The 24667-nt window shown below is 43.0% G+C and overlaps 1 protein-coding gene across 1 annotated transcript in view; it reads right to left on the minus strand.

Annotated features, from left to right (window-relative positions):
- Positions 1-21296, minus strand: part of prkx (protein kinase X-linked) — a 66938-nt gene extending 45642 nt beyond the window's left edge. The window contains exons 1-3 of the mRNA XM_042334289.1: positions 21140-21296; positions 7648-7816; positions 4338-4601 (exon numbers count right to left, since the gene is read on the minus strand). Coding sequence (XP_042190223.1) covers positions 4338-4601; positions 7648-7816; positions 21140-21293 — 587 coding nt within the window. The 5' untranslated portion in view covers positions 21294-21296. The remainder of the gene's footprint in view (positions 1-4337; positions 4602-7647; positions 7817-21139) is intronic.
- Positions 21297-24667: the final 3371 nt, after the last annotated feature.

The following is a 24667-nucleotide window of genomic DNA, read 5'->3' on the forward strand; positions in this document are numbered from 1 at the left end:
CACTTTGAGTGAATTGGTGAATAATTGTTATTCAATGGCCTTATCTTTCTCCATGTAGTGGATCTGATCCAAATTCTTATTCCTTTTAGTGCCTCATTTAATCTCAATACGGCTGATTTTTAATAATTAATTATGGTGTAGTATAACTTGCCATCCTGACAAATCGTATTGTAAAGATTTTAAAACAACTCAATTTACTGCATTGAATGAACATCAGAGTCGCTCTTTTTATCAATTCAAAAGCAATGATCCTGCATATTTCATCAAATTACTTCCTCAGATTGGCTACAAATGACATTTTGGTCTTACAATCTTACATTTCGAAAATCAAAAAAACATGGCATTTCCCTGGAAACTCTCGTCAAGTATATGAAAGGCGCTAAATTAAGTATTTATACAACAATAATAATCCTTGCCTTTGGTATAGTGCCTTATCACATCTTCGAGCTATTTCAAAGCGCTCCACAGGAAATATTGTAAAGTGAATCGACTGTATATTTTGTGAACGAAACTCAGCAACCAAATTGCGCACAGCAGTGTCCCACAAATAGTCGTGGATTGAGTGACCAAATTATTTTTTTGAAAGGGATTATTACCCCTGGGAATATTTAAAGAGATTAATGTGTAAAATCACTTTCTGAGATTACACCAATTCTTGACCCAACTGCATGGGCTTTGTAGAACAAGTTTCACTGATTGCACATCATCAGTATGGGGTTGCTGTCCAAGTCTGTATTACATAAGTGATCAAGCTCATTTTGCAAGTAGATACAGTAATACCTCAGAGTGCTACCTTCTCAATATTTATTCAGTTACAGGAAACAAGCAGAGGAAGACACCATGGAAGCACCGATTGGTGACTGCGAGGCGATGCTGGACTTCCTCCAATCCAAAGTTGAGGGAATCCGCTCATCTGCCTCTGCAACTACCCCCGCATCTCCTCCTCCCACCCCAGTCCCTACCTACCACTCCCGCCACACCTCTGCACCGTCTCCCCCTCCTCTCTCATCACCACCAAAACCCGTGAAAACCACCTCCTGTTCCGTTGACCCCATCCCTACACACCTCCTTACCTTCCAGCTCCACCTCCTTGTCTCTCTACTCACTGACATTGTTAACCACTCCCTGTCCTCTGGTACTGTTCCCAGCCCTTTAAAAAACACTGTCATCATTCCTATGCCTGGACCCTTCTTATCCCCAAACCTCCGCCATCTCCAACCTCGCCTCCCTGGACCCTTCTCTACTCCCAAACTACTGCCCCATCTCCAACTTCACCTTCCTCTCCAAGGTCTTGAAACGAGTTGTTGCTTCCCAGCTTCGCTCCTTCCTCTCCCACCACTCCCTTCTTGAACCCCTCCAATCGGGCTTCCGTACCGCCCACAGCACAGAAACTGTGCTGTGACCAATGACATTCTGTCCATCTGCGACCAGGGCTCCCTCTGCCTCCTCGTCCTCCTTGACCTCTTTGCTGCTTTCGACAACGTCGACCACTCTATCCTCCTCCACCGCCTCTCCTTTCACCATCAACCTCCACAGCGCTGTCTTTCATTAGTTCAGATCGTACCTCTCACACCACTTGCACTTCATCTCCACAAGCGGCTTCTCCTCTCGCCCCCGGACCGTCTCGTGCGGCATCCCTCAGGACTCTGTCCTTGGTCCCTCCTCTTCAATATCTATATCTCCCTCTTGGTGACATCATCCGCAGACATGGGGTCAACTTCCACATGACACCCAACTCTATCTCTCTGCCTCCAGCCTTGACTCCAGGACTCACTGCTGTCCTGACAGAATGTCTGTCAGACATCAAGTCCTGGATGAGAAGTAACTTTCTTCAGTTGAACATCAACAAGACCGAGGCTCTCCTGATTGGCTCCCGTCAGCGCCTCCTCACCTCAGGCGCTGACAGCATCACCGTCCATGGGGCTCACTCCCCCTCACTGAGCCAGTCCGGAACCTTGGGGTCTTGTTTGACCCTCAACTATCCTTTCCACCCCAAATCTGTACCATGACCCACTGTCTCACACCACAGGCCGCCAAAACCCTCATACACGCCTTCATTACATCGAGGCTCGACTATGCAAACTCATTGCTTGTCGGCCTCCCCAACTCCTCCCTCCACAGGCTGCAGATCATCCAGAACTAACTCTGCAGCCCGTGTCCTCTCCCGCACCAGGCTCCGCGACCCTATCACCCCCATCCTCACCCAACTCCGCTGGCTTCCCATCACACAGGGGATACAGTTCAAGATCCTGGTCCTCACCTTCAAAGCCCTCCACGGTCTTGCTCCCCCACCTCTGTGACCTCCTAACCCCCTTCCACCCTATTCACTCCCTCCACTCAGCGGGTTGCTGCTTCACATCCCCAGCCTTGCTTGTCCCACTATCAGCGGGTGGAATTTTCCGCCACTCTGCACCCACCCTCTGGAACTCCATCCGCAGTCCCTCTGTCTCACCCCATCCCTCGCCACCTTCAAGACCCACCTCAAGTCCCTCCTCTTCGACCCTGCTTTCGATCTCCCAGCTTTCAACTCTGCCCCCCGCACCCTCAGCTTGGGTCCGTAATCTGTCTGTCCAGCGCCTTGGGACATCCTCCCGATGTGAAAGGCGCTATACAAATGTAATTTTGTTGTTGTTGCTCTATAATGCAATTCTTGGGACATCCTCCTGACGTTAAAGGTGCAATATAAATGTTAATTTGTATTGCATTATAACATGGCATCTAAATTAATGAATCAAATCCTACATTACAATGTGGTGCATCAGTACTGTTTTGGTTTAACTTTCTCAATTCCATTTTGAATCGTACACATTTCTTTGAGAAATCGATTTTAAAGACTGAAGAGCCCTATCGTGTCTGAACATTCTAAACAGCTCATTCTTCCAACACTGAGGATCATCCACACTGATTTGGTCTGAACTGTTTCCAGTGCTTAGGAAGCAGCTTAATGTCATTGGGGGCAGGAAATCTGCAGTACTCCAGGTGAGGGCTGACCAGAGCATTACACAGCGTGAGCATTATTGCGGGGTATCTGAGCTCAGCCGATTTGGCAATATACCCCAGATCCAGTTTGTCTCCTTTATAGTTGTCATTGTTCTGACAGTGAGCAACGAATAAACTTACATCCCTAGGTCTCTATTCACTTCCTAATGTGAAGTTTCAGGGCGAAACGTCGGGCAAGTTTCCTTACTACACACGCCTCTGTTTACCTAGCAATAAGTAGGAACCGGTTGTTAGCCAATTGGCGGATCACTTTCCAGGGTAATAATGCCCACCCCCTGCCCTCCCACCATAAAAAAAGCTGGTCACACAATCCACGACTGTTTGTGGGACACTGTTGTGCATAATTGGCTGCCGCATTTCGCCCACAGAATACACTTTATGCAATTAATATACAATTGACTTTACAATATATTCTTGAAGCTTTGAATCGTCTCAACAATGTGATAAAGTTCTATATCAAATGCAAGGATTATTAAGGATTATTATTTATTATTAAATACAATCTATTTATAACATTGATGCTCATTTGCTTTTCACTTTTTCCCATTTAAACTCCAACTAAACACTTCCAGGTTTGTAATTGTTATCCTTCTCTGATTTTCAATTCACATTGCTGAAGCTTATTCTAGTCGATTATAGTTTATTCTAGTAAACTGTGATTAAACAATAATTCGAATACTTCTGAAATAAACTGACCTTTGTCTTAACAAATCTCTTGTAATAATCCAGAGTAGTCGATAGAATTTAGTAAAATGAATTAGTTTGTCCACTCCTTCAATTTTCTCTTCTGAAGGTAGCAATGCAAATGAAAGCAAAATTCTACGAGAAACAGTTGCCCTCCAGGATTTTTATTCAGTGGCATACCTTAATCTCCCAACATTAATAGTAATAATCATCCTTGCATTGAATGTAGCGCTTTATCAAGTCGTTGAAATGCCTCAAAGCGCTTCACAGCATATTTTGTGGGCGAATCACGGCAGCCAATTGTGCATAGCAGTGTCCCACAAACTGTCATGGACTGAGTGAAATTATTCATTTAGTTGGTGGGATTATTACTTTTCAAAAGCAATTAACAACCAGATTTCTACTTACTGGTAAACAGAGGCGTGTGGTTCCACCCTGCCCAGGAATTGAACCCAACCTTCACTTGTGAGTGAGTAACAATGGCCATTAATCAAACACGAGTTACAAGTGTTTGAAGCATGCACTTCATATTTTCTATGTCATTATTTCCGCTTAAAATGATCTTATCTTTCCTTTTATAAAAAGGATTTGATGGAGGTTATGTTGATACCAGGCTATCTAAACAGTAGTGAAGAAAGACTGGTAGAACTTACCGATCAATGAGTTTCTTTGCAAATCCAAAATCTGTAAGCTTAATATGACCTTCTCTGTCCAGTAGAATATTCTCAGGCTTTAAGTCTCTGTAAACGACGTCTTTGGCATGTAGATATTCTATTGCACACACAATCTCCGCAGAGTAAAAAAGTCCAGTACTATTGTTGAATCGTCCCATGTTACGTAAGAAAGAAAATAGTTCTCCTCCGGGTACATATTCCATTAACATATATAGAAAGCGATCATCGTGATGTGTCCAGTACCTGTTATCAAACATTAATAGAGATTACTATGTGCAAGAATTGACAAGAGTTCAAGCTACCTTTAAATTATTTAGCTATAAATGTATTTAAATATGTAAATTTGGAAGCAACCTTGCCTGTGAACAAGAAGATTTAAGCGCAGGAAATTATTTGACCCAGTACAGTCTCAGTGCAGGTGCTAAATCCCACATTAGAGCCATCTTCTTTACGAATGATAATAATTATCCTTGCACATGATATAGCAACTTATGTCGTTGCTCAAAACGCTTCACAAAATATACTGTAAAGTGGAATTCCATTCCCATAGTCCCTCCCTATGCCCAATAGCAGTTTTCCGTAAACTATCATTCTACAAGAACAACAACTTGCATTTATATAGCGCCCTTCACACAGAGTAGCGTCCCGGAGCTTGACATTGGCAAAGTCTGCCTTTTAAATGGTATTATAAACTCTGCTTATTTGGTAGCACTCTTGCCTCAGACTCCTGGTCAATAATCTCCCCAAATAAAATGGGTCATTCAATTCTTGAGTGCTTGTGGGATATTGCCATATGCAAATCATCTGCCGTGTACCCCTACCAAAATACAGTTACTACACTTTACAATGTACTACAAGTGCTTTGAGACGTCAATGACACACTATATCAAATGCAAGTCCGATCAGTATAATTATAAATATTATTGAATCAGTTTAAAAACTTCCATCACTTCAAATGTTAGAGGAAAAACATGTCATCAAATGAAAAGTTTAACGCACAAACTACTGTATTACTAGTGATTTTCCCATTAAAACAGGAAGTGGAAAAACGACTCCAAATGACTCCTGCCCCCAATTTAATGCAAGGCAATTCAATGTAAACACATATCCACAACCATCATTAAATGCTTGTATTTTTGCAACCAGCACAACCTAAAACAAATATGGATATTCTCAATTGAAGGCAAAAGTTGATCAAGATACCAAATGACTTCCTGTTTCCATAAATCCTATTGGAACTCACAATTAGTGTTCTAAAGTTTATCATCTTGTAATGAGTCAGGGCCAGTTATTCTAAAATTGTTTGGCTTGTAACTTGGACTACATTTTTGCACATTGTTATAATCCAACTAAGTCGTGAGTATGAAAGATTTATTTGCATAGCCAAGCATTGCTTGGGTGTAGTTGTTCTCCAGTGAGGGACATTATAGTGCTGGTTATAAGCAAATATTTTCACATTTTATTTATTTCTAAGAATTACAATATTCAGGGATAACTAACAAAACCCCCATGAGTGGCTGGAACTTTGGGAAGGCAAGAGAAGGACTGGTATTATAGAGAGAAAAGGAGAGGGTAACTACTACTACAACAACAACAAAATTTATATAGTGCCCCTCCCAGAGCGTAGCATTCCAATATCTCAGTGGCACTGCACTTGAATGAGCAGTTAAACTATACCTGTATGACCAATTACTAGAGTGACTGAGCAGAAGGAGTAAAATCTACTTCAATATACTATATTTGGTGCAAAATTGTACCAAGAAATCTAAATCAACATTAAATTGTGATTTTAAAATCAACATTAAATTTTGCAAATGCAAAATGTAAGTAAAATGTTTTGATTCAACAAATCATCTAGATTTTCACACAAGTAAAAATATCCTAATACCATTATTTAGGCAATGGAGCAAAACAATCACAAAAACTTGAACAATGACGACAACAGCTAAGAAACATTTCAAGCTCAATTCAATCAACACGCCGGTGAGTTTAAAATTCTATTTCAATCAAGAATTGATGAATAATTCAGCACACTGAAGGTAAATTATTCAAGAATGCAATATTCATAGGTGTCTATCCACTATAATTTACATTGCTTTCAATGTGATATAGCACCTTGTCGCGTCTTTGAGGTGTCTCAAAGTGCTTCACAGGCTGTATGTAAAGTGAATTGACTGTATATTTTGTGGGCGAAACGCTGCAGCCAATTGCGTCAGCAGCGTCCCACAAACAGTTGTGGATTGAGTGGCCAATATTGTTATTTTCATTTTAAAAATATATAATTTTTAATATATAAGGAATTATTACAACAACAACAACAAGATTCCATTTATAAAGCGCCTTTCACGTCAGGAGGACGTCCCAAGGCGCTGCACAGTTGGGTCATGACCTGAGCAGGGGGGAAATGGTCAGGGAAGGGGAGGGAGCGAGGAGGGGGGAAATGGTCAGGGTGAGGGGAGGGATGGGAGGGAGCGAGAAGGGGGAAGAGAGTCGAGAGGGGAGCTGAAGGCTATTACCCCAGGAACAGCGATACGCTAATCGACTAACAACCAGGTTCCTGCTTACTGCCAGGTAAACGGAGGTGTGTGGAGTAAGGAAACTTGCCTAACAGCTCGCCCTGCATTTTATATCATTTTATGATAACTTCTAAAAGCATTTCATAGGCAATTGCTGCAAGTATATTGATTGAAGGGCAATCAAGGCAACCGCGTATGCCAGCAATGTCCTACAACCAACCATAAAGTGAATAACCAATCTATCTGAAGGATTATTGAACTTACTTCTCTTTTTGAACAGTGTTATGGGATCTTCAAAGACCACCTATGTACAACTCATTCTTTTCTAATCTGAAAAACGAAGCAGTCCTTTCAGTACTGTGCTGGAGTGTCATCGGAGTCTACAAGCTCAAGTCTCAACAAATATCATGGATCCGCAACATCTAGCAGTAAGTAGGAACCTGTTGTTAGTCGAATGATGGAACGCTTTACGGCGGAATATTCCCTTAAAAAAATAATAATAATTTGGTCACTCAAACCACGGCTGTTTGTGGGACACTACTGTGCACAATTGGTTGCCATGTTTCGCCCACAAAATACAGAGTCAATTCACTTTTACAGTGTAACCTGTGAAGCGCTTTGAGACATCTCGAAGACGTGATAAGGCGCTACATCAAATGCAAGGATTATTATTATCCTCAACAATCTGATCCAGAGGTGAATGTGCTGCAAACTGAGCTAAACTGACATGCACTGCTATCCATAGCCCTTAGTCGAACAAAACCTCCACTTACAGGGATATGAGAAATGGGTGATTGGTTTCTTTTAAGATGCTTTTCTCATTGTGAACATGCTGTTCCTGCTTCAGTCTAATCACATCAGGAATGCTCATCACCTTCAAGGCTCGGTATTCTTTTGTCATCTTGTCCTTAACAAGGAGAACTCGCCCAAAGGTACCAGTCCCTGAAAAACAAGTTAAGTAGCAATCATTGGAAATCCTTTATTCACAAATAATAGCATTTAATATAATGCCTTATCATGTCTTCGAGACGTCTCAAAGCGCTTCACGGAATATACTGTAAAGTGAATCGACTGTATATTTTGTTGGTGGAACTCGGGGGCCAATTGCGCACTGCAGCGTCCCACAAACAGTTATGGATTGCGTGACCACATTATCTTTTTTCAAAGGGATCACAATTTGATCACAAAATCCAATTTATTTATTCCTAGATTTTATTCAGACAATTTACTGTATAGAAACATGTTCGATTACATCTCAGTTTTAATACAATCAACATAGAACCAGAGTAGTTAGGAATGAACTGCTGGGAGCAGTAGTTGGGGACGAATACAGATTAGCTTTTAAAAAGGAAATTGGTAAAATACAGTAAAATATAAGTCATATCAGTTGGAACCATAATATTTAATATGGTTTTCGTGAAATCTGAGTTGCACGCACACTGTATAAAAGATATAAAATCTGATTTAATCAATAATCTACACTGCACGTGCGTAATCAGTGCAGCCAGTGAGTGTACATGAGGTTGATGGGTTAAGACTACATTTCCCACAGTTCAATGGGTCCTGACCCCCCCCCACATGTGCACTCACTGGCAAGCGTTGGGATTGCAATGGATTGTTCCTCTGCACCTCCACCTGCAGATCAAGACGGCGTTTCCTGTGTTTGGAAGCAGCAGCCGGTCAATGCGCTTGCGTCGACGGGTCAGGGCATCATTTCCCACGATTCAATGCATTCGCTAAGTGCAGGCGTAATGGAGGCCAGGAGAGCGGCGTTACGAGTTAGGTGGGGAATTAATACGAATTGTGCAAAGAAATCTAAATGGTTTTGATTGGAAACTGAATGGGACTCGGATGAATGACGAATGAGGTATTTATACGATTTATAAAGATAAGAATTATACAAGTTTTACTGTACTTCCTTGTGCGCAATCCCATTATATAGGTGATACAGAGGGTATCTCTTTTCAGAGTTGAAGAGCCCTGATTTATCTGCAGAGCTCATTCATCCAACACTGAAGGTCATACTCTTTGCTTTCGCTGCCGGTCTCCAAGGCCTGGACAATATCTTTAGGTCATGATGACCAGGATTGAATGCAGGTGTGGCCTGATCACAGTACTGTACTACTCAACCATGACCTCTGAAGGATCTGAACTTAACTGATTTGGCAATGGAGCCCAGCGTTAAAATTATTACCCGTCTGAAGACAAAATCTTCAACTTAAGGGAAATTGTAGAGTCCTGTAGCTCCAATGATTGCTACTTAACTTGTTTTTCAGGGTTAGAGCCCTCGCCTCGCAAGCAAGAGGACCTGGGTTCGATTCCCGGGTAGGGTGAAATGTTGGGCATGTTTCTTTGCTCCTTTTTGACATCCAGGTTTGACTATGTCAACACTCTGCTCGCCAGTCTCCTCAGCTGTTTCCTATGACAGCTACAGACTATCCAGAACTCTACAGCCGTGTCTTCTTCCACACCATACTCTGTGAGCCCATCACCACTATCCTCGCTCGGCTCTATTTGCTCCACAGTCCTCACCAGTTGCGCATGGGGTCCTTCAGCATTACAGCCAGTAAGGGCTTGGGTCCCCACAAATGTTTCACATGGAGCACCGCGCATGACAGGATAGAATGCATTCATTCATATAGTGCCTTTCACGCTGCGGAGCGTCCTGGAGCGCTGTTTTTACCTAAATATAAACAGACAAATTGCTCTTTTAAAAAAACAAGCTCGGTCATATATACTGAGCTTAGGGGGTTTGTGCAAATATTCCCTCAATGCTCACTGCTAGCAGCAGCTTCAGTAATAGTTTAAAGCCACAGATCAGACTTATATAAGTTTTACTGTACATAAGCCATTCATTACAGTATACTTATTCAAATACCATGGTGTATATTTAAATGGTCGCTTTGAGCCAGTCTCTCAGATAGATTACTAAACTCCAAGTCAGCAGTTTCTCATCTTTGACTCGGATCTTGAAGCCTCATTAACCAATGCCCATGTGATATCAATGGAAAACTACAATCCATGATTGTTTGTGGGGGACGCTGCTGTGCGCAATTGGCTGCCGCGTTTCACCCACAAAATACGCAGTCAATTCACTTTACAGTGTATCCTGTGAAGTGCTTTGAGATGTTTAGAAGACGTGAAAAGCGCTATATCAAATGTAAGGATTATTATATTATTACTAACTATGCGGTTTTAGCTGGGTAGACTCCAGCAGTTACCCCAATGCACACACTGGGGTCCCCAAGCCTTGAAAACCTGCGCCTAATACTTTCCAGAATTAGGTAAGCAGGAGATGTCCCTCCAGAGAGACCGAGAGAGAGCGCATTCGATTCCAACAATCTATCTCTGAAATTCCCGTGTGTAGATGGGATGCATGGAATTCTCAGTTTGGTTTCGAGACTCTTAAGCAACAGTGATGGGTTTCCACGTGTCCCCCCAGCTGACCAAAAAAATGACATCACAAAAAGTCTGCTTGGCTAGTTGACTATTACTCATAATTAATTGGTCAGGGAATGTGTGGCACATGTGGAACCTATTGCGATGTTTTAAAGTATCCCAATAAGACAGAGTTGCGCATAATCCTGTTAATCTATAATAAAATCTTTGCTGAAATGGAGGTCATAAATTTTCAAGATTACAGAGATGACATTGTACAGAAACGCATTCAGTTTCATTTTAAAATAATCTATTCATAAATTGTATAAATAACAATATATGATGGAACTCCTCCCCATTCCTCTGAATGATACAAAACTGCAGGTTGTGTCCTCATCCGCACGAGGCTTCGCCCCATCACCCCAATTCCTGGCGCCCCACTGGCTCCCAGTTGCAGAATGGATCAATCTCAAAATCCTCACTCTCAAATCTCCGAAACTCCCTGCCTCAATCTGTCCATCTTCCAATCACACCTGAAGACTTTGCTCTTCGACCATGCCTTCAGTCGCCTCCCATCTCTTCCCAGCTCTGTGTCAAACCGCACCGCTGCTAAGTGCTTTGAAGGGCACTACATAAATGCAAGCTGTTATTATCCCTATACCCAACCTATCCCACTGCAATTCTGGATATGATTTCTAGAGCTCAGCAATTAGTTTAAATCCCACTAAGTAATCATACGGCACAATCAATTATACATGACAAAAAGGGATGCAAGGGTCTAATTACCAACCTTTATTTCTGGAACGTTCATGTATACATCAGAAGATATTGTTACTGCAGCAAAAGTACCTCCCTAAGCTCTGGAACTCCCTGCCTCAATCTGGCCATCTCTCCCCACTCTTTATCTTTAACTCACAGAAATATAAAGGAAACTGTACTAATAGTGTAAAGCAGCACAGATTATCAATAATTAAAATGCACAAAGACAACACATTCAGTCAGTGTTACTCACTTCCTGTCGAGGAGTCCACAGCCTAATGTCCTGCTCAAACTCAAATTTATTATAATGCTACAATAGGGTACAGTTTTGTGAGTATCTGTGATTTTCCTTACATTGATCTACAGTTTCAAAACTCTGGTACCTTGCTTGTGGATAATGACTGGATGAAGGTGAGGTTTACATGAAGGGAAAACTACTGTGGGACTAAACAGTCACATTAGATTGAGATTAGACAGAAAATCTGAATATAATAATAATAATCCTTGCATTTGATATAGCACCTTATGACGTCTTTAAGACGTCTCAAAGCGCTCCACAGAATATACTGTAAAGTGAATTGACTATATTTTGTGGGTGAAACTCGGCAGCCAATTGCGCACAGCAGCGTCCCACAAATAATCGGGCTTTGAGTGACCAAATTATTATAGGAAGGGATTATTACCCCAGGAAAAGAATGGTTCCAAGAAACAAGCTAAAAGACAGAAATAATGCTTGTCCAGCTAGGACCAACCTTCCCATTAGGGCTTTGGTTTGCAGGGTTAACGGGAGCTGAGTGGGATGATTCCCTGCCCCCATTGTAACAGATCATTAAATGCTGAGGAAGTACAAAACAAAAGTAGGCAAGTCACCAGTAAGAATGTATGAAATTCCAGTACAGCTCAGTGCAGTATATATAGAGAAAAAAAGCACGCAGGTGACTGCATCATCTGCTGTCACCCATGCGTGTGATGTTCTGAACCCATGCCCAATGTTTTTTTTCCTCAGCAAATTACAACTTTGTCCAATTATATCCTGTGTAGGAACTTTCTCAGTTCAATGAAGGATTGAACTCCAAATCACTGAACAACCATTCTATTCAGATACAGATTAAAGTATTATTTTAATAGGGCCTGGTCTGTTCTATGAAAGCTTAGATAGCTCTGTCTCTAACACGTTTTCTTTGCTTTGTTATAATATTACACAGGAAACTCATGCTGCCACGATCTGTTTTATATGGGCTTTCTGCGACTCTTAACCCAGTTGAATAATAGGATGGTTACTAATTTAATAATGTACATCATCTGTCAAATTGCTCCATGTTTTAATCATGATAATCGTTGATTCGACATAAGGTGTTAGCACTTTGTTGAACATCTTAAAGGTGAAACTTTGGGCAAGTTTCCTTACTCCACATCTATTAATAATCCCTCAAGAAAAAAAATAATAAATTGGTCACTTCAATCCACGATTGTTTGTGGGACGCTGCTGTGCGCAATTTGGCTGCTGCGTTCGCCCACAAATATAGTCAATGCACTTTCCAGTATATTCTGTAAAGTGCTTTGAGACGTCTGGAAGACGTGAAAAGCGCTATATCAAAAGCAAGGATTATTATTATTATACTGAAAGGCTTCACAGGATTTACTGTGAAGTGTAGTAATTGTATTATGGTGGGTTTAAGGAAGTGGTAAATATAATGATCCTTGCAAATGCTAGTTATATACATATTATATGTATACACCATTGTCAAAACATCAAAGTGCTTCACGAATCGACTGTAAAATGTTGCAGAGCTACTCATTTCTCTATGACGTGGGCTATCAAATTTTGGATGAAATTCTGACGAAGAGTCGTGGACCCGAACGTTGACTCACTTTTCTTTCTCCTTAGACGCTGCCTGACCTGCTGAGTATTCCCGGCCACTTCTGTTTTTGTTTTCAGATTTCCAGCATCTGCAGTGCTTTGCGTTTGTTTTCTGTATGGCACTGACAAGTTAACAATACATCAATTTCAAGTTGATTCAACCTACTACGCCTGTAATCTCCTTCCAACTTGGCCACTCCCTTCGCTCAGCAAGCACCACTATGCTTCCTGGTCCCTCACCCTATCCACCCACACCCTTCACCCTCCAGCCGTCCCATCCTAATTTCTTTGCCCCCCTCACCCCTCTTGAATCCAACCCCCAGCTACGTGCAAACCCTCAACGTGTCTAGTGCCTTCAGACTTCTATATCTATAGAAGATATATAATATATATATATATATATATGCCATTCTTATAAATGCAATGTGTTGCTGTTGGGCGAGCTGTCAGCCAGTCTGCTCCTGGTCTCTGGAACTCTATCCCTCTGATTCCATCACCTCAGTCAAGATCTTTTTTCAAGATCTATCTCTTTGACCGTGTTTTCCATCATCTTTCTCCTCCCTACACCCTAGGCTCCCATCCCGAGCCAGGAGTGTCGAACAACCTGAAAAGCACTACAGAAATGTAAATTTGTACTGTTTTACACTATTGGTGGCCAACTATACTTAACACCTGTCAATTCCACTTTATTAATGGAATTGGCAGTTTTAGTTCAAATATTCATAATAACCCTTGCCTTTGATATAGTGCCTTATTACATTAATAATAATCCTTGATTTGATATAGCGCTTTTCATGTCAGGAGGACGTCCCAAAGCGCTTCACAGAACACACTGTAACGTGAATTGACTGTATATTTGTGGGCGAACGTGGCAGCCAATGGCGCACAGCAATGTCCCACAAACAGTCGTTGATTGAAAATGACCAATTTATTATTGTTTTGTTTTGGAGGGATTATTATTGTCACATTGTTAAGATATCTCAAATCGCTTCACAGAATATATTGTAAAGTGGATCGATGTGTATTTTGTGGGTGATATGAAAAATAAGAGCAAGAACCACATAATATTAAACAGTATCTAACCGGCACTGATCAAATGCTTTGATCTTTCTGGCTGTTCACGTTTGACAAATCCTTCTATGTTGTACACAGTTATACTGTGGCTCTCAAATAAATGTGTTTCATTTTTAACGTATTTGTCACTTTGTTGAATCAACCTCAAAACAATCCATCATACAAAGGCATAGAAGGTAGAATGGTTTCTTATTAAAAAGATCTCCACTCCAAGTACCTATACGATAATTGTTTGTAGCGATAGATGCATTTTGTCAGTGCACATTTTGAACGCATGCAAAATCTGCACCATCCAACATTACAACATGAATAGGAAGTCAGAGACAGCACATTTTACTGGTAATTCGGAACTGCCTCTGGCAGTTTCTCCCCTCTCCCCCCCACCCCGACAATGAGAACAAGAACCAAATGAATGAAATGAATGAGCAGATTGAGGAAAACAAGGTTGGATGATGAGGGCATTACACTGACCAAGCGCACAAAGTCATAGCAATCATCTCTTAAGTGGAAAATTATGTCAGAAAACCAGGGAGCACAAGACAATCAGATTAGATGCAAAAATAATATTCAAAAATCAGATGCAAAAAATCAGGAGCAAAACACCAACATAGACTCGATGTGCTGTAACATTTGAAATACCCCTCTGAGTAATGGCCTCTGTGAAGAGAAAGAGACATCAGCTTTCTCATCAGGACCCAGGTCTTTAGGAAGTTGACGAACAGGTTCCTGGATCTAACAGGGTTTAACCCTTAACTAAGATGAAACCAAGCACTTTGGCAATACAAAGTCGGGTATCTTTTAAGTTATTTTATTCATGTAAAGTTATGGAAGTGTTAAATAAATGGTCACACAGCTTATAGCGGAGCTCAAATTAATTCAAAGAAATAAAGACTTCAGTTAAAAGTTAAATTCTTTACATCAGGATAACGAAAGCTTGGAACAATCTGACATGTTATTGTTAAAATTAGATAAATTTCTGTTAGGAAATATTATCTCAGGATACATGATATACTCTGGGACACGACATGTGCAAGCGACTGCCAGGATGGTGGAAGGAGAACTGGGTGGACATTGGTCTTCTTTCGCCAGCAAATTCTTGTGTTAACTTCCCTTTATGTCTTCACCAGCATGATTTCTTGCATCATCCTTTGACCGTAAATGTGCCTCGTTGTGGCTGGGTCATCCTGCCCAGTCACTGCTCTTTATGGGTTGATGGTAACATGACTTTTGGTAACAGAGTATATAGCCTATATTCTGTTTAATAAACTTCTTCAAAAAATTTCTTTCTTCCTCTTAGCAGGAATGCTACAGAGGAGATTTTGTCAATCTATAGTTTCTTTGATTCTCAACCTTCAAATCCCGGAATCTGAACTTCGAATCTGCCACTCCGGTTTTATTTAATATCTATTTCTAATCAAATCTATGTTCCTAAACAGAAATCCCCATTAATAATAATCCTTGCATTTAATACCTTATCACATCTTTGTGACGTCTCAAAGCGTCTCATGGGATATATACTGTAAAGTGTAGTTAGGGACTTTATATTTTGGGGCAAAACACGGCAGCTAATTGTGCACAGTATTAATAGGTAAATAGGATGCAAACCTCCAGAGACAGAATGTACATCCTGTTCCAATATCAGGGGATTTCCATGTATAGATGAATGCGTAGAACTCTTATCTGACTTGGATACAATTTCCATCTGTATCAAACACCTACGTACCCCCAAATACATTGTGATTGTGCTGACTATGAATGTTATCCACTTAGTCCCATTCCTCACACCCCCTTTTAAAGTTGCAAGTTCCTTAAATTATACCTTATTTGTTTAAAACAAGTTAGTTTGACAGCCTCAGCGTTATATTATTATAAGTTTTACCAATGTGTAGCAACCTTCCACTGTACCGAGGCAAACACCTTCATCCTCAAAGACTGAGACATTGGCAACAATAAATGATTCTTACATTTGATATAGTGTACTTCACTTTGGGCAAATGTCTCAACGCTCTTCATAAAATTTATAAAGAATTACAAGATATAAAAAGAATATACAGCATGAAAACAGGCCACTCAATCCAACTAGTCTGTGCCTGTGTTATACGCCTCACCATCTCCACCCATTCCTTACTCCCTCCTATATCCTTCTATTGCCCTCTCCCTCGTGTAGTTTTAGCTTCCTCTTGAATGCAATACTATCCAATTCAACCACCACTTCAGGCAGTGAGTTCCGCAATCCACTGTCTATGCTGTACAGTGGAATGACTAACTTGTAGGTTAACCTGGCAGCCAATTTTACACACTCCAATGCCTCACAAACAGCCATGATGTGAATGAACAATTTGTTGGAATGTTGGCCTGAACACCAGGAAAAATTCTCCTCTGTTCAAATAGTGTCATGGAATCTCACATCCACACGAACAGGCAGACAGACAGCGCCTTGGTTTAACATAGGAAATGCTAGATGAAAAGAAGACCAAGGTCCATGTACTTTGCCTTCCACATTCCTGGCAGTCGCCTGCACATATATCCGAAACTCCCTAAGTACTGTATTCTATCATGTTATTTCCTAAAGGAAAACTATCTAATCTGTGTTTGAAAGAATCAACATTTGCTGCTTCAGCCTCTCCCCAGGGAGCCCGGTCCACAGGTTCACCATTCGCTCAATGAAATAGTGTTGGCGTAGATTTGTTCTGAATTTACCCCCTTTGAATTGCAGATTTAACATCTCATCCGAAGGACAGCACTTCAACCAATACAGCGTCTCCCCAGCACTGCCTTGGAGTGTCAGGTTAGGCGAGTTCCAAATCCTGATGTGGGGCTTGAACCCTCAAACTTTTGTCTTTCTGATCATCGGGTCAATGCTGATGACACTTTCTGACACTAATGGCACTTCCTACACCCAGTAGACAATCTAGCCGCTGAGACACTAATAATAAATAATAGTAATCCTTGCACTTAATATAGCACCTTATCAAGTCATGGAGACGTCACAGAGCGCTTCACAGACTATACTGGAAAATGAATTGATTGTGCATTGTGTGGATCCTCACTAGACCCAGACAACTGCATTATAATGAGGTTACCTGCATATCTGCCCATTGGGTGGTCCCAAAGCACCTGGAGACGAAGCAGATTCTCACTTTGATTCTTTGTCAACAAGTGACAACCTCCACAAGGACAATAAAACATCTTTTCTGCCCCAGTGAATATCCCCAATGACAGTGACACCAGTCAACAACAATTTTCATGTGGAAAAATACCTTGCAACTGTAAAACTATATCAGTTTCGACAACAGTAGGACAGGGAGTTGGTTTTCTGAGAGGTTTTCAATGCTAACTACTCGTGAGCGAACTTGGCAGCCAAATTTTTACACTGCAATGCCCCACAAATAGCCATGAAGTGAATGAGCAATTCTATTTGTAGGAATGTCGGCCAGGACACCAGGAGAAACGCTCCTCTCCCATGTAAAGGATTCGCTGGCACTTCACTTTCACAAGCAGCTGCAATTTGCAAAACCTCTCCCGGAAAAAGTGAAGCTAACCACGTGTGCGGATGCAACGGAAGATCAAAATATTGAAAATTCCAAAGGGATCAAGTGAACCCTATTTTCCCATCACTTCCCCCACTATCAAAACAGTACATTGGCCCTGACAAGTATCAGTGAAAACTAAAATGTTAAAAAGAGCATAAGATCATTAATATGAAATAATAGTTCTCTTTCATATTCAAAAATGTACGTTCACACAAATGTGAAGACGTGGGTACGTGGATTTGTTTACAGTGAGAAGCAGCTGCACAGAAAACACACACACAAGCGAGCAGTGTTACCTGGTGTCAAGGAATATCTGAGAAGATCAGACCACTTGCTTACCACATTGGCAGAAACCAATCCACTAACTTGGTTCCTACTCACTGCTTGATAAACAGATATGTGGAGTGAGGTTTTGCACCGCCCGGGAATCGAACCCGGTCCTCTCGCAGGCGAGGTGAGTGCGATAACCACTATGCTACGATACTCCTCTTTATATGAAATATACCACTGTATCACCAATTTGGAGTCAATTGCACTCATTAAAACTTAAAAGAGCTCACCTTTACCACTAATAATCATAGGACTATCTGCATTTGATGTAATGTCATATACCATGCTGAAATATCTCCGTGTTTCATCCAAAAGCAGAAGTAAGCAGATAGGGCAGCTAACTGTTGGCAATATTATCTCATAAACAACAGTGACGAAATTAGTCTGGAACTTTGAGATTTGTTTTCACAAGTGAAACCAGGACACGATTACTCTCAGAAACACAGTGGTGCCTCGGGATCTTTTAACATCCACTCAAACTGGAGGCCGGGACAGCGTCTGCAACAGTCCAGCGCTGCTTTGGTAATGTGCTGGATCGCAAATTTGAATTGTGGAGCAACTCAAGTCCGGAAACTACTCCACTAAAAAGCTATATTGACACATGACCCAAATGAAGAGCCAGAACATGACACCCAGAGAAGATAGAGGCTCCGGACATCAATGCAGGCAAAATAAAGGACGGTAGAGGAAGGGACGCTTTAAAACTATAACAAGCAGAGCTGTGGGAATAATACTGAAACGTTTTGAAACAAGAATTAGGTGCAATGTTTAGAGATTTATTTCACCCACAAAATAGTCAATTCACTTTACAGTATATTCTTTGAAACGCTGAGACATCGCGAAGACATGATAAGTCGCTATATCCAATGCAAGGATTATTCTTATTATAAATAACCCATCTCCTGTCCCTGAGCAACATTGCTAGATTGGCTGCACTTTATTTAAATTTGAACTATTTCCCCCCGTCCCCCGAATACCTTTTGTGACAGTTTCAAAAGCACTACATCTAAATTAGGGTATTCTGCTACGCATCACAGTAGGTGAAGACTACTTCTTGTTGGAGGGGGGCAAAGTATTTGGTGACTTTTGGGCTACAAACTGCCGTTCGATTTCTGGCAAACCACTAAATGGAAGAAACTCATCTCTGTCTCTCACTCGTTCCCCAGGGGCTGAAAACGACGCACAAGAACTCTATATTCCAATATGGAGCAATATTTAGTCAGTAAATCAGGCCACAAAGTGACTGAGCTGTCTCCAGGCAAACGCCGGGCAGATCACGCCTTGCTGCATGGATCACAAATCTTAGTAATAATAATCGTTGCATTTTATACAACACATTACCACGTTGTTGAGACGTCTCACAATACACTGTAAAGTGAATTGACTATATTTTTGCGGGTGAAACGCGGCAGCCAATTGCGCACAGAAGCCTCCCACAAACAGTCATGGATTGAATGACAAAATGAATTTAATTTTTTTAAAGGGATTATTACCCTCAGAAAGCGATCCTCCAATCGACGAACGAGCCGGTTCCTACTTACTGCTGGAACAGTTTCGTAACTCCCCACGTAGGCATGTGGAGTAAGGAAACTTGCCTCAGGTTTCACCCCGCCCAGGAACCAGTTACTGAGAAATCAGACCACAAAGTGACTTGAGCTGTCTGCAGACACACACTACACACCAGGACGCTACCCTACGTGAGGGGCGCTGTGTAAATGCAAGTTATTGTTGTAACTCAGGTAAACAGAGTTCGTGCAGAGGTAAAATGCCCAACATGTTATACTCGCCAACAGCATTTTAGGTATAATTAAACGTGTTATATACAATTATATACAATTTGACCAAAAAGCCGTGATACCAATAAGTCTTAAAGAAAGTTTTTTTTAAGATAACAGGGTGGTTAGTGCTTGAAGCACCCTCGGACATTACCCCGCACCAAGGGGGCCAGTTGTTACTGTTGTTAGTGTTCCCGAATTGTTGGTCACCCTGTATGCCCCCCACCCCGCCTGAGTGCAAGCAGCTGCTCGCCAGGCTCGGTGGCACTTCAATACTAATCCCGGCATTTGATACAGCGCCTCGTCACGTCTTCAAAGACGTCTCAAAGCGCTTCACAGGATACACTGTCATGTGAACTGACTGTGTACTTTGTGGATAAAACCCCGGCCATGGCTCCTCGTCTCCCCTTCACTGTCACCTAATGACAACTGCTCTGTCTGTCTCTCTGTGTCTCTCACTAACAGCCCTGTCTGTCTGCCTCTGTGTCTCTGTCTTCACTCTATATCTGTGTCTCTGTGTCTCTCTCTCTGTGTCTCTCTGTCTCTCTCTCTCTGTCTCTCTCTCTTGTCTTCACTCTATATCTCTGTGTCTCTCTCTCTCTGTGTGTGTCTCTCTCTCTGTGTGTGTGTCTCTCTGTGGGTCTGTGTGTGTCTCTCTGTGTGTGTCTCTCTCTCTGTGGGTCTGTGTGTGTGTCTCTCTGTGTCTCTCTCTCTGTGTCTCTCTCTGTGTTTCTCTCTCTGTGTTTCTCTCTCTGGGTCTCTCTCTCTGTGGGTCTCTCTCTCTGTGGGTCTCTCTCTCTGTGGGTCTCTCTCTCTGTGGGTCTGTGTGTGTGTCTCTCTCTCTCTGTGTCTCTCTCTCTCTGTGTCTCTCTCTCTCTGTGTCTCTCTCTCTCTGTGGGTCTGTGTGTCTGTGTGTGTGTCTGTGTGTGTGTCTGTGTGTGTGTCTGTCTCTCTGTATCTCTCTCTGTGTGTCTCTGTGTCTCTCTCTCTGTGTCTCTGTCTCTATGTCTCTGTGTGTGTCTCTCTCTCTCTCTGTGTGTCACGGTCACATACCCACGGTGGTCAGGGTGTCTGTGTCTCTGTGTGTGTGTGTGTGTGTGTGTCTCTGTGTGTGTGTGTCTGTGTGTGTGTGTCTCTGTGTGTGTGTGTGTGTGTGTGTGTCTCTGTGTGTGTGTGTCTCTGTGTGTGTGTGTGTCTCTGTGTGTGTGTGTGTCTCTGTGTGTGTGTGTGTGTGTGTGTGTGTCTCTCTGTGTGTGTCTCTGTGTGTGTGTCTCTGTGTGTGTGTGTCACGGTACATACCCTCGGTGGTCAGGGTGTCTCTGTGTGTGTGTGTGTGTGTGTCTCTGTGTGTGTCTGTGTGTCTGTGTGTGTGTGTCTCTGTGTGTCTGTGTCACATACCCACGGTGGTCAGGGTGTCTGTGTCTCTCTCTGTGTGTCTCTCTGTGTGTGTGTCACATACCCACGGTGGTCAGGGTGTGTGTGTGTGTGTGTGTGTGTCACATACCCACGGTGGTCAGGGTGTCTGTGTGTGTGTGTGTGTGTCTGTGTCACATACCCACGGTGGTCAGGGTGTCGAGGTGCTCAAGGCTGTGGCGCCTGTGCGGCTGCAGCTCCTCTGAGGGCAGTTCCCGCGGCTGTTCCTCGCCCTCCGGCCCCGCGGACACCTTCTCCCCCGGACCAGCGGCAGCCTTCACCCCGGTGGCCGCCATTCTCCCCCCGTCTGTCTGTCTGTCTGTCTGTCTCCCTCAGTCAGTCTCCCTCAGTCTCTCTCTCTCTCTCCTCCTCTCTGTCCTCCCTCCTCCCCCCTCCCTCCCTCTCTCACATGGCTGTCACTGTCGCACACGCACAGTAAAGTAGCCCAAACTCCACCAACAGGTAGCCCAATATCACGTGGTCTGCCAGCGCTGATCCACGACGAAACCAGCCCCACTTGGGCGTGAAAGCCGCCCAATCGGGCGGGCGGGGGCGGGCGGGCGGGGACGCGGGGGCGGCACGAATTGAGGGCGGCGGTTATGACCGTTATTCAAATGAGGACTCCCCCACGTGACCCTTCGACGCCCCGCCCCCCCACCGCCCCGCCCCCCCCCACCGCCCCGCCCTCCCTCCGCTTTGAGGTCACGTGGAGGCATTCCTGCTTGGCTCAGGGGTAGCGCGCTCGCCTCTGGGTCAGAAGGTTGTGGGTTCAACCCCCAACCCCCCACGCAGGGACTTGGCATCACATAGTCTAGAGTAACATTCCAGTGTTGCATTAATAATAATAATTAACAATAATAATCCTGGCATTTGATATAGCACCTTATCACATTGAGACGGCTCAAAGCGCTTCACAGAATATACTGGAAAGTGCAGTGACTGTACGTTTTGTGGGCGAAACGCGGCAGCCGATTGCACACAACGGTGTCCCCACAAACAGTCGGGGATTGAGCGCCGCATTTTTTTTTTTGAAGGAATTGTGCCAAACAGAACCAGAGCGCACGGCCTGCGACCGAAGGGAAAAAATACAGAATAAAACTGCGGGAACACTACTTCAGTGAGCGAGTCGTAAACGTGTGGAATACGATTCCCGGGGAGACGGGCAGACAGTGGAAGCAGAAAGTGTGGATTCTTTCAAGAGCAAATGAGATAGATTTCTGATGGAAAATAATATCTGAGGGAGACAGTGTATAGTTTGGAACACGACAGGTCAAACGACTGCCTGGATGGTGAAAAGTGAACTGGATGGATCTAAGTCTTCTTTCGCCAGCAAATTCTTATATTCTTATGATTATTATCCCCGAAAACGTGGTCCGCCAATCGACTAACAACCGGGTTCCTACTTCCTGCTGATAAACAGAGGCGTGTGGAGTAAGGAAACTTGCCTAAGTGGAGCGGGAGATTCACACTGGCACAGTCATAATAATAATCTCACATTTAATGCACCGCCTATTAATGCAACAGTTCTAGTACTCACCACAGGTATTTGCTGTAAGTGTCAAATGTAGTGACTGTTTCCTCTTTCTCACAGGACAGGGCAGCCAATTTACGAACAGCAAGTCCCAAATTGGCCCTGAAAGTGAATGACCGATTTTATCAGGCGGGGTGGGGGGGGGTGACGATCGTTTGTGTCAGCCTGGCTCAGTTGGTTGCACTCTCACCTTCCAGTCAGAACATGATGACATGGAAGGTGCTGTATGTCAAGTGGAAAGGATTATTATAGTTATTGTGGTTGTGGGCTCAAGTCCCACTGTCAAGGACTTTGAGGTCCAGTGCAGTGCTGGGGAGCACAACATAAAGCGCTCTGGGACACTACCCTGCATGAGGGGTGCTATATATCACGTTGTTTTTGTTGCTCTCCGTCTCCACTCTTTAGAACTCCATCCCACGTTCCCTTCGCCTCACTCCCTTGCCTCCTCTTCAAGTGTGCCTTTGGCCATCCTCCTACCCGTATCCTCCCTGCCCTCGATCCTCCCTATCCCAATCCCCCCTCCCCCCGCTCTCGGGTCCAAATCCCTAACTGTCCAGCACCTTGAGATGTCCACCCGATGTGAAAGGCGCTATGCAAGTGGAATTTTTATAGAATCGTAGAATTATACAGCACAGAAGGAGGCCATTCGGCCCATCGTGTCTGTGCCACCTCTTTGAAAAGAGCTTCCAAATCAACCCCACTCCCCCCCTCTCTCCCCATAGCCCTTCAAACTTGTCCTCCCCAAATAATTACCGACTTCTCTCTTGAAAGTTGTTATTGAATCGGCTTCCACCCCCTTTCAGGCATTTTGCATTGTTGCTGTTACATTGCTGTCCTTTGGGTGAAACATTAAACTGAAGTTTAAAGTTGAACGTTACAGTTTACCAAGAATCACATATCCGATATGTGTAGTGATATTGACTTACAAGCCTCCGCAAGTGAAGTGTCCCCTTTAATTCCCATGCTGTAAATCAGATGAGATTGGGTTACTTTGGGGAATAAATCTCTCCTGTCCATTTATCTCCACCCTTACAAATGAGGGCAGCAGGAGCCATTTCAAGTTCAATTAAAGCTTTATTGGGCCAAAGAGGCAGCTCACAGGGGATTTACCCAACTGGTGTCAATTCAGTAAAACATGATCCTTGAGTTAAATCTCCTCTGACGTCTGGCGTCTGTCTTCCCGACAATTCCTCACGACCCAAAGATTTGACTTGCACCGTGTGCATTGGATCGCGGAGGAAATAGCCAGTCGTGTGAACTGCTTCCCTACATGGATATATTTCAAATGGAAAAAATAACGAATAATAATAATCCTTGGGTGCGATGCAGAACCTTTGATGTCAAGGATGTCTCAAATTGCATCACAAAGTGAATGACTGGTCGACAATGGGACGTGCAGAAGGCTGGAGCCAGCTGAGCAAAGGGGGGGCGGGGAGAGGAATGGGGTGTGAGCAGGTTGGTGAGTCGGGAGCTGTCATGGAATGAAGTGATTCGTGTGTGAGTGTGAGGTTCTTGGAATCTCAGTCACAACAAATATTAGAGCAGGGAGTTTCTCTCCCAGTGCCCTGCTCAACAATCCTTATCCAGATAAAAAAAAAATCAGTCATGGATGTTATTGTGAACAAATTGTCCCACAAACAGGAATGAAGCGAATTGGCTTCTTTGTTGTTGTTGTTGTTCCTCATTTGCCCACAAAATACATACACTCAGCACCGTTTATAGCACATCCTGTGAAGCGCTTTGAGACGTCCTCCTGATGTGAAAGGCGCTGTGTTCAAAGGGCAGGGATTAATACTGAGGGTTATTCCAATCCAATTTCAGGGAAAAACAAACTCGGAAAGCGTAGCGTGATGCCAGGGAATTTCACAAGAAGTTGGAAGTGTAATTTTAGAACCATCTTCTCCGGTCAGCTGCTCTTTACACAATGATCGTTTTCAACAACTTCTTATGACTGTCTATTGCTTTTCAGCCCTCATTAGAGGGTTTCTGTTATTGGAGCAATTTATTTGCATCGGAAAAACAACCTCAACATGAGTCATATGAGGAACCAACAAGTGGAGTCTGGGCATGAATGGTAAACAGTTGGACTCATATTTTACGTAACACTTTGCTTAAACATTTGGATTTTATCACAAAAAT

The sequence above is a fragment of the Callorhinchus milii genome, unplaced genomic scaffold, assembly GCF_018977255.1.
Source record: "Callorhinchus milii isolate IMCB2004 unplaced genomic scaffold, IMCB_Cmil_1.0 Scaffold4, whole genome shotgun sequence".
NCBI lineage: Eukaryota > Metazoa > Chordata > Chondrichthyes > Chimaeriformes > Callorhinchidae > Callorhinchus > Callorhinchus milii.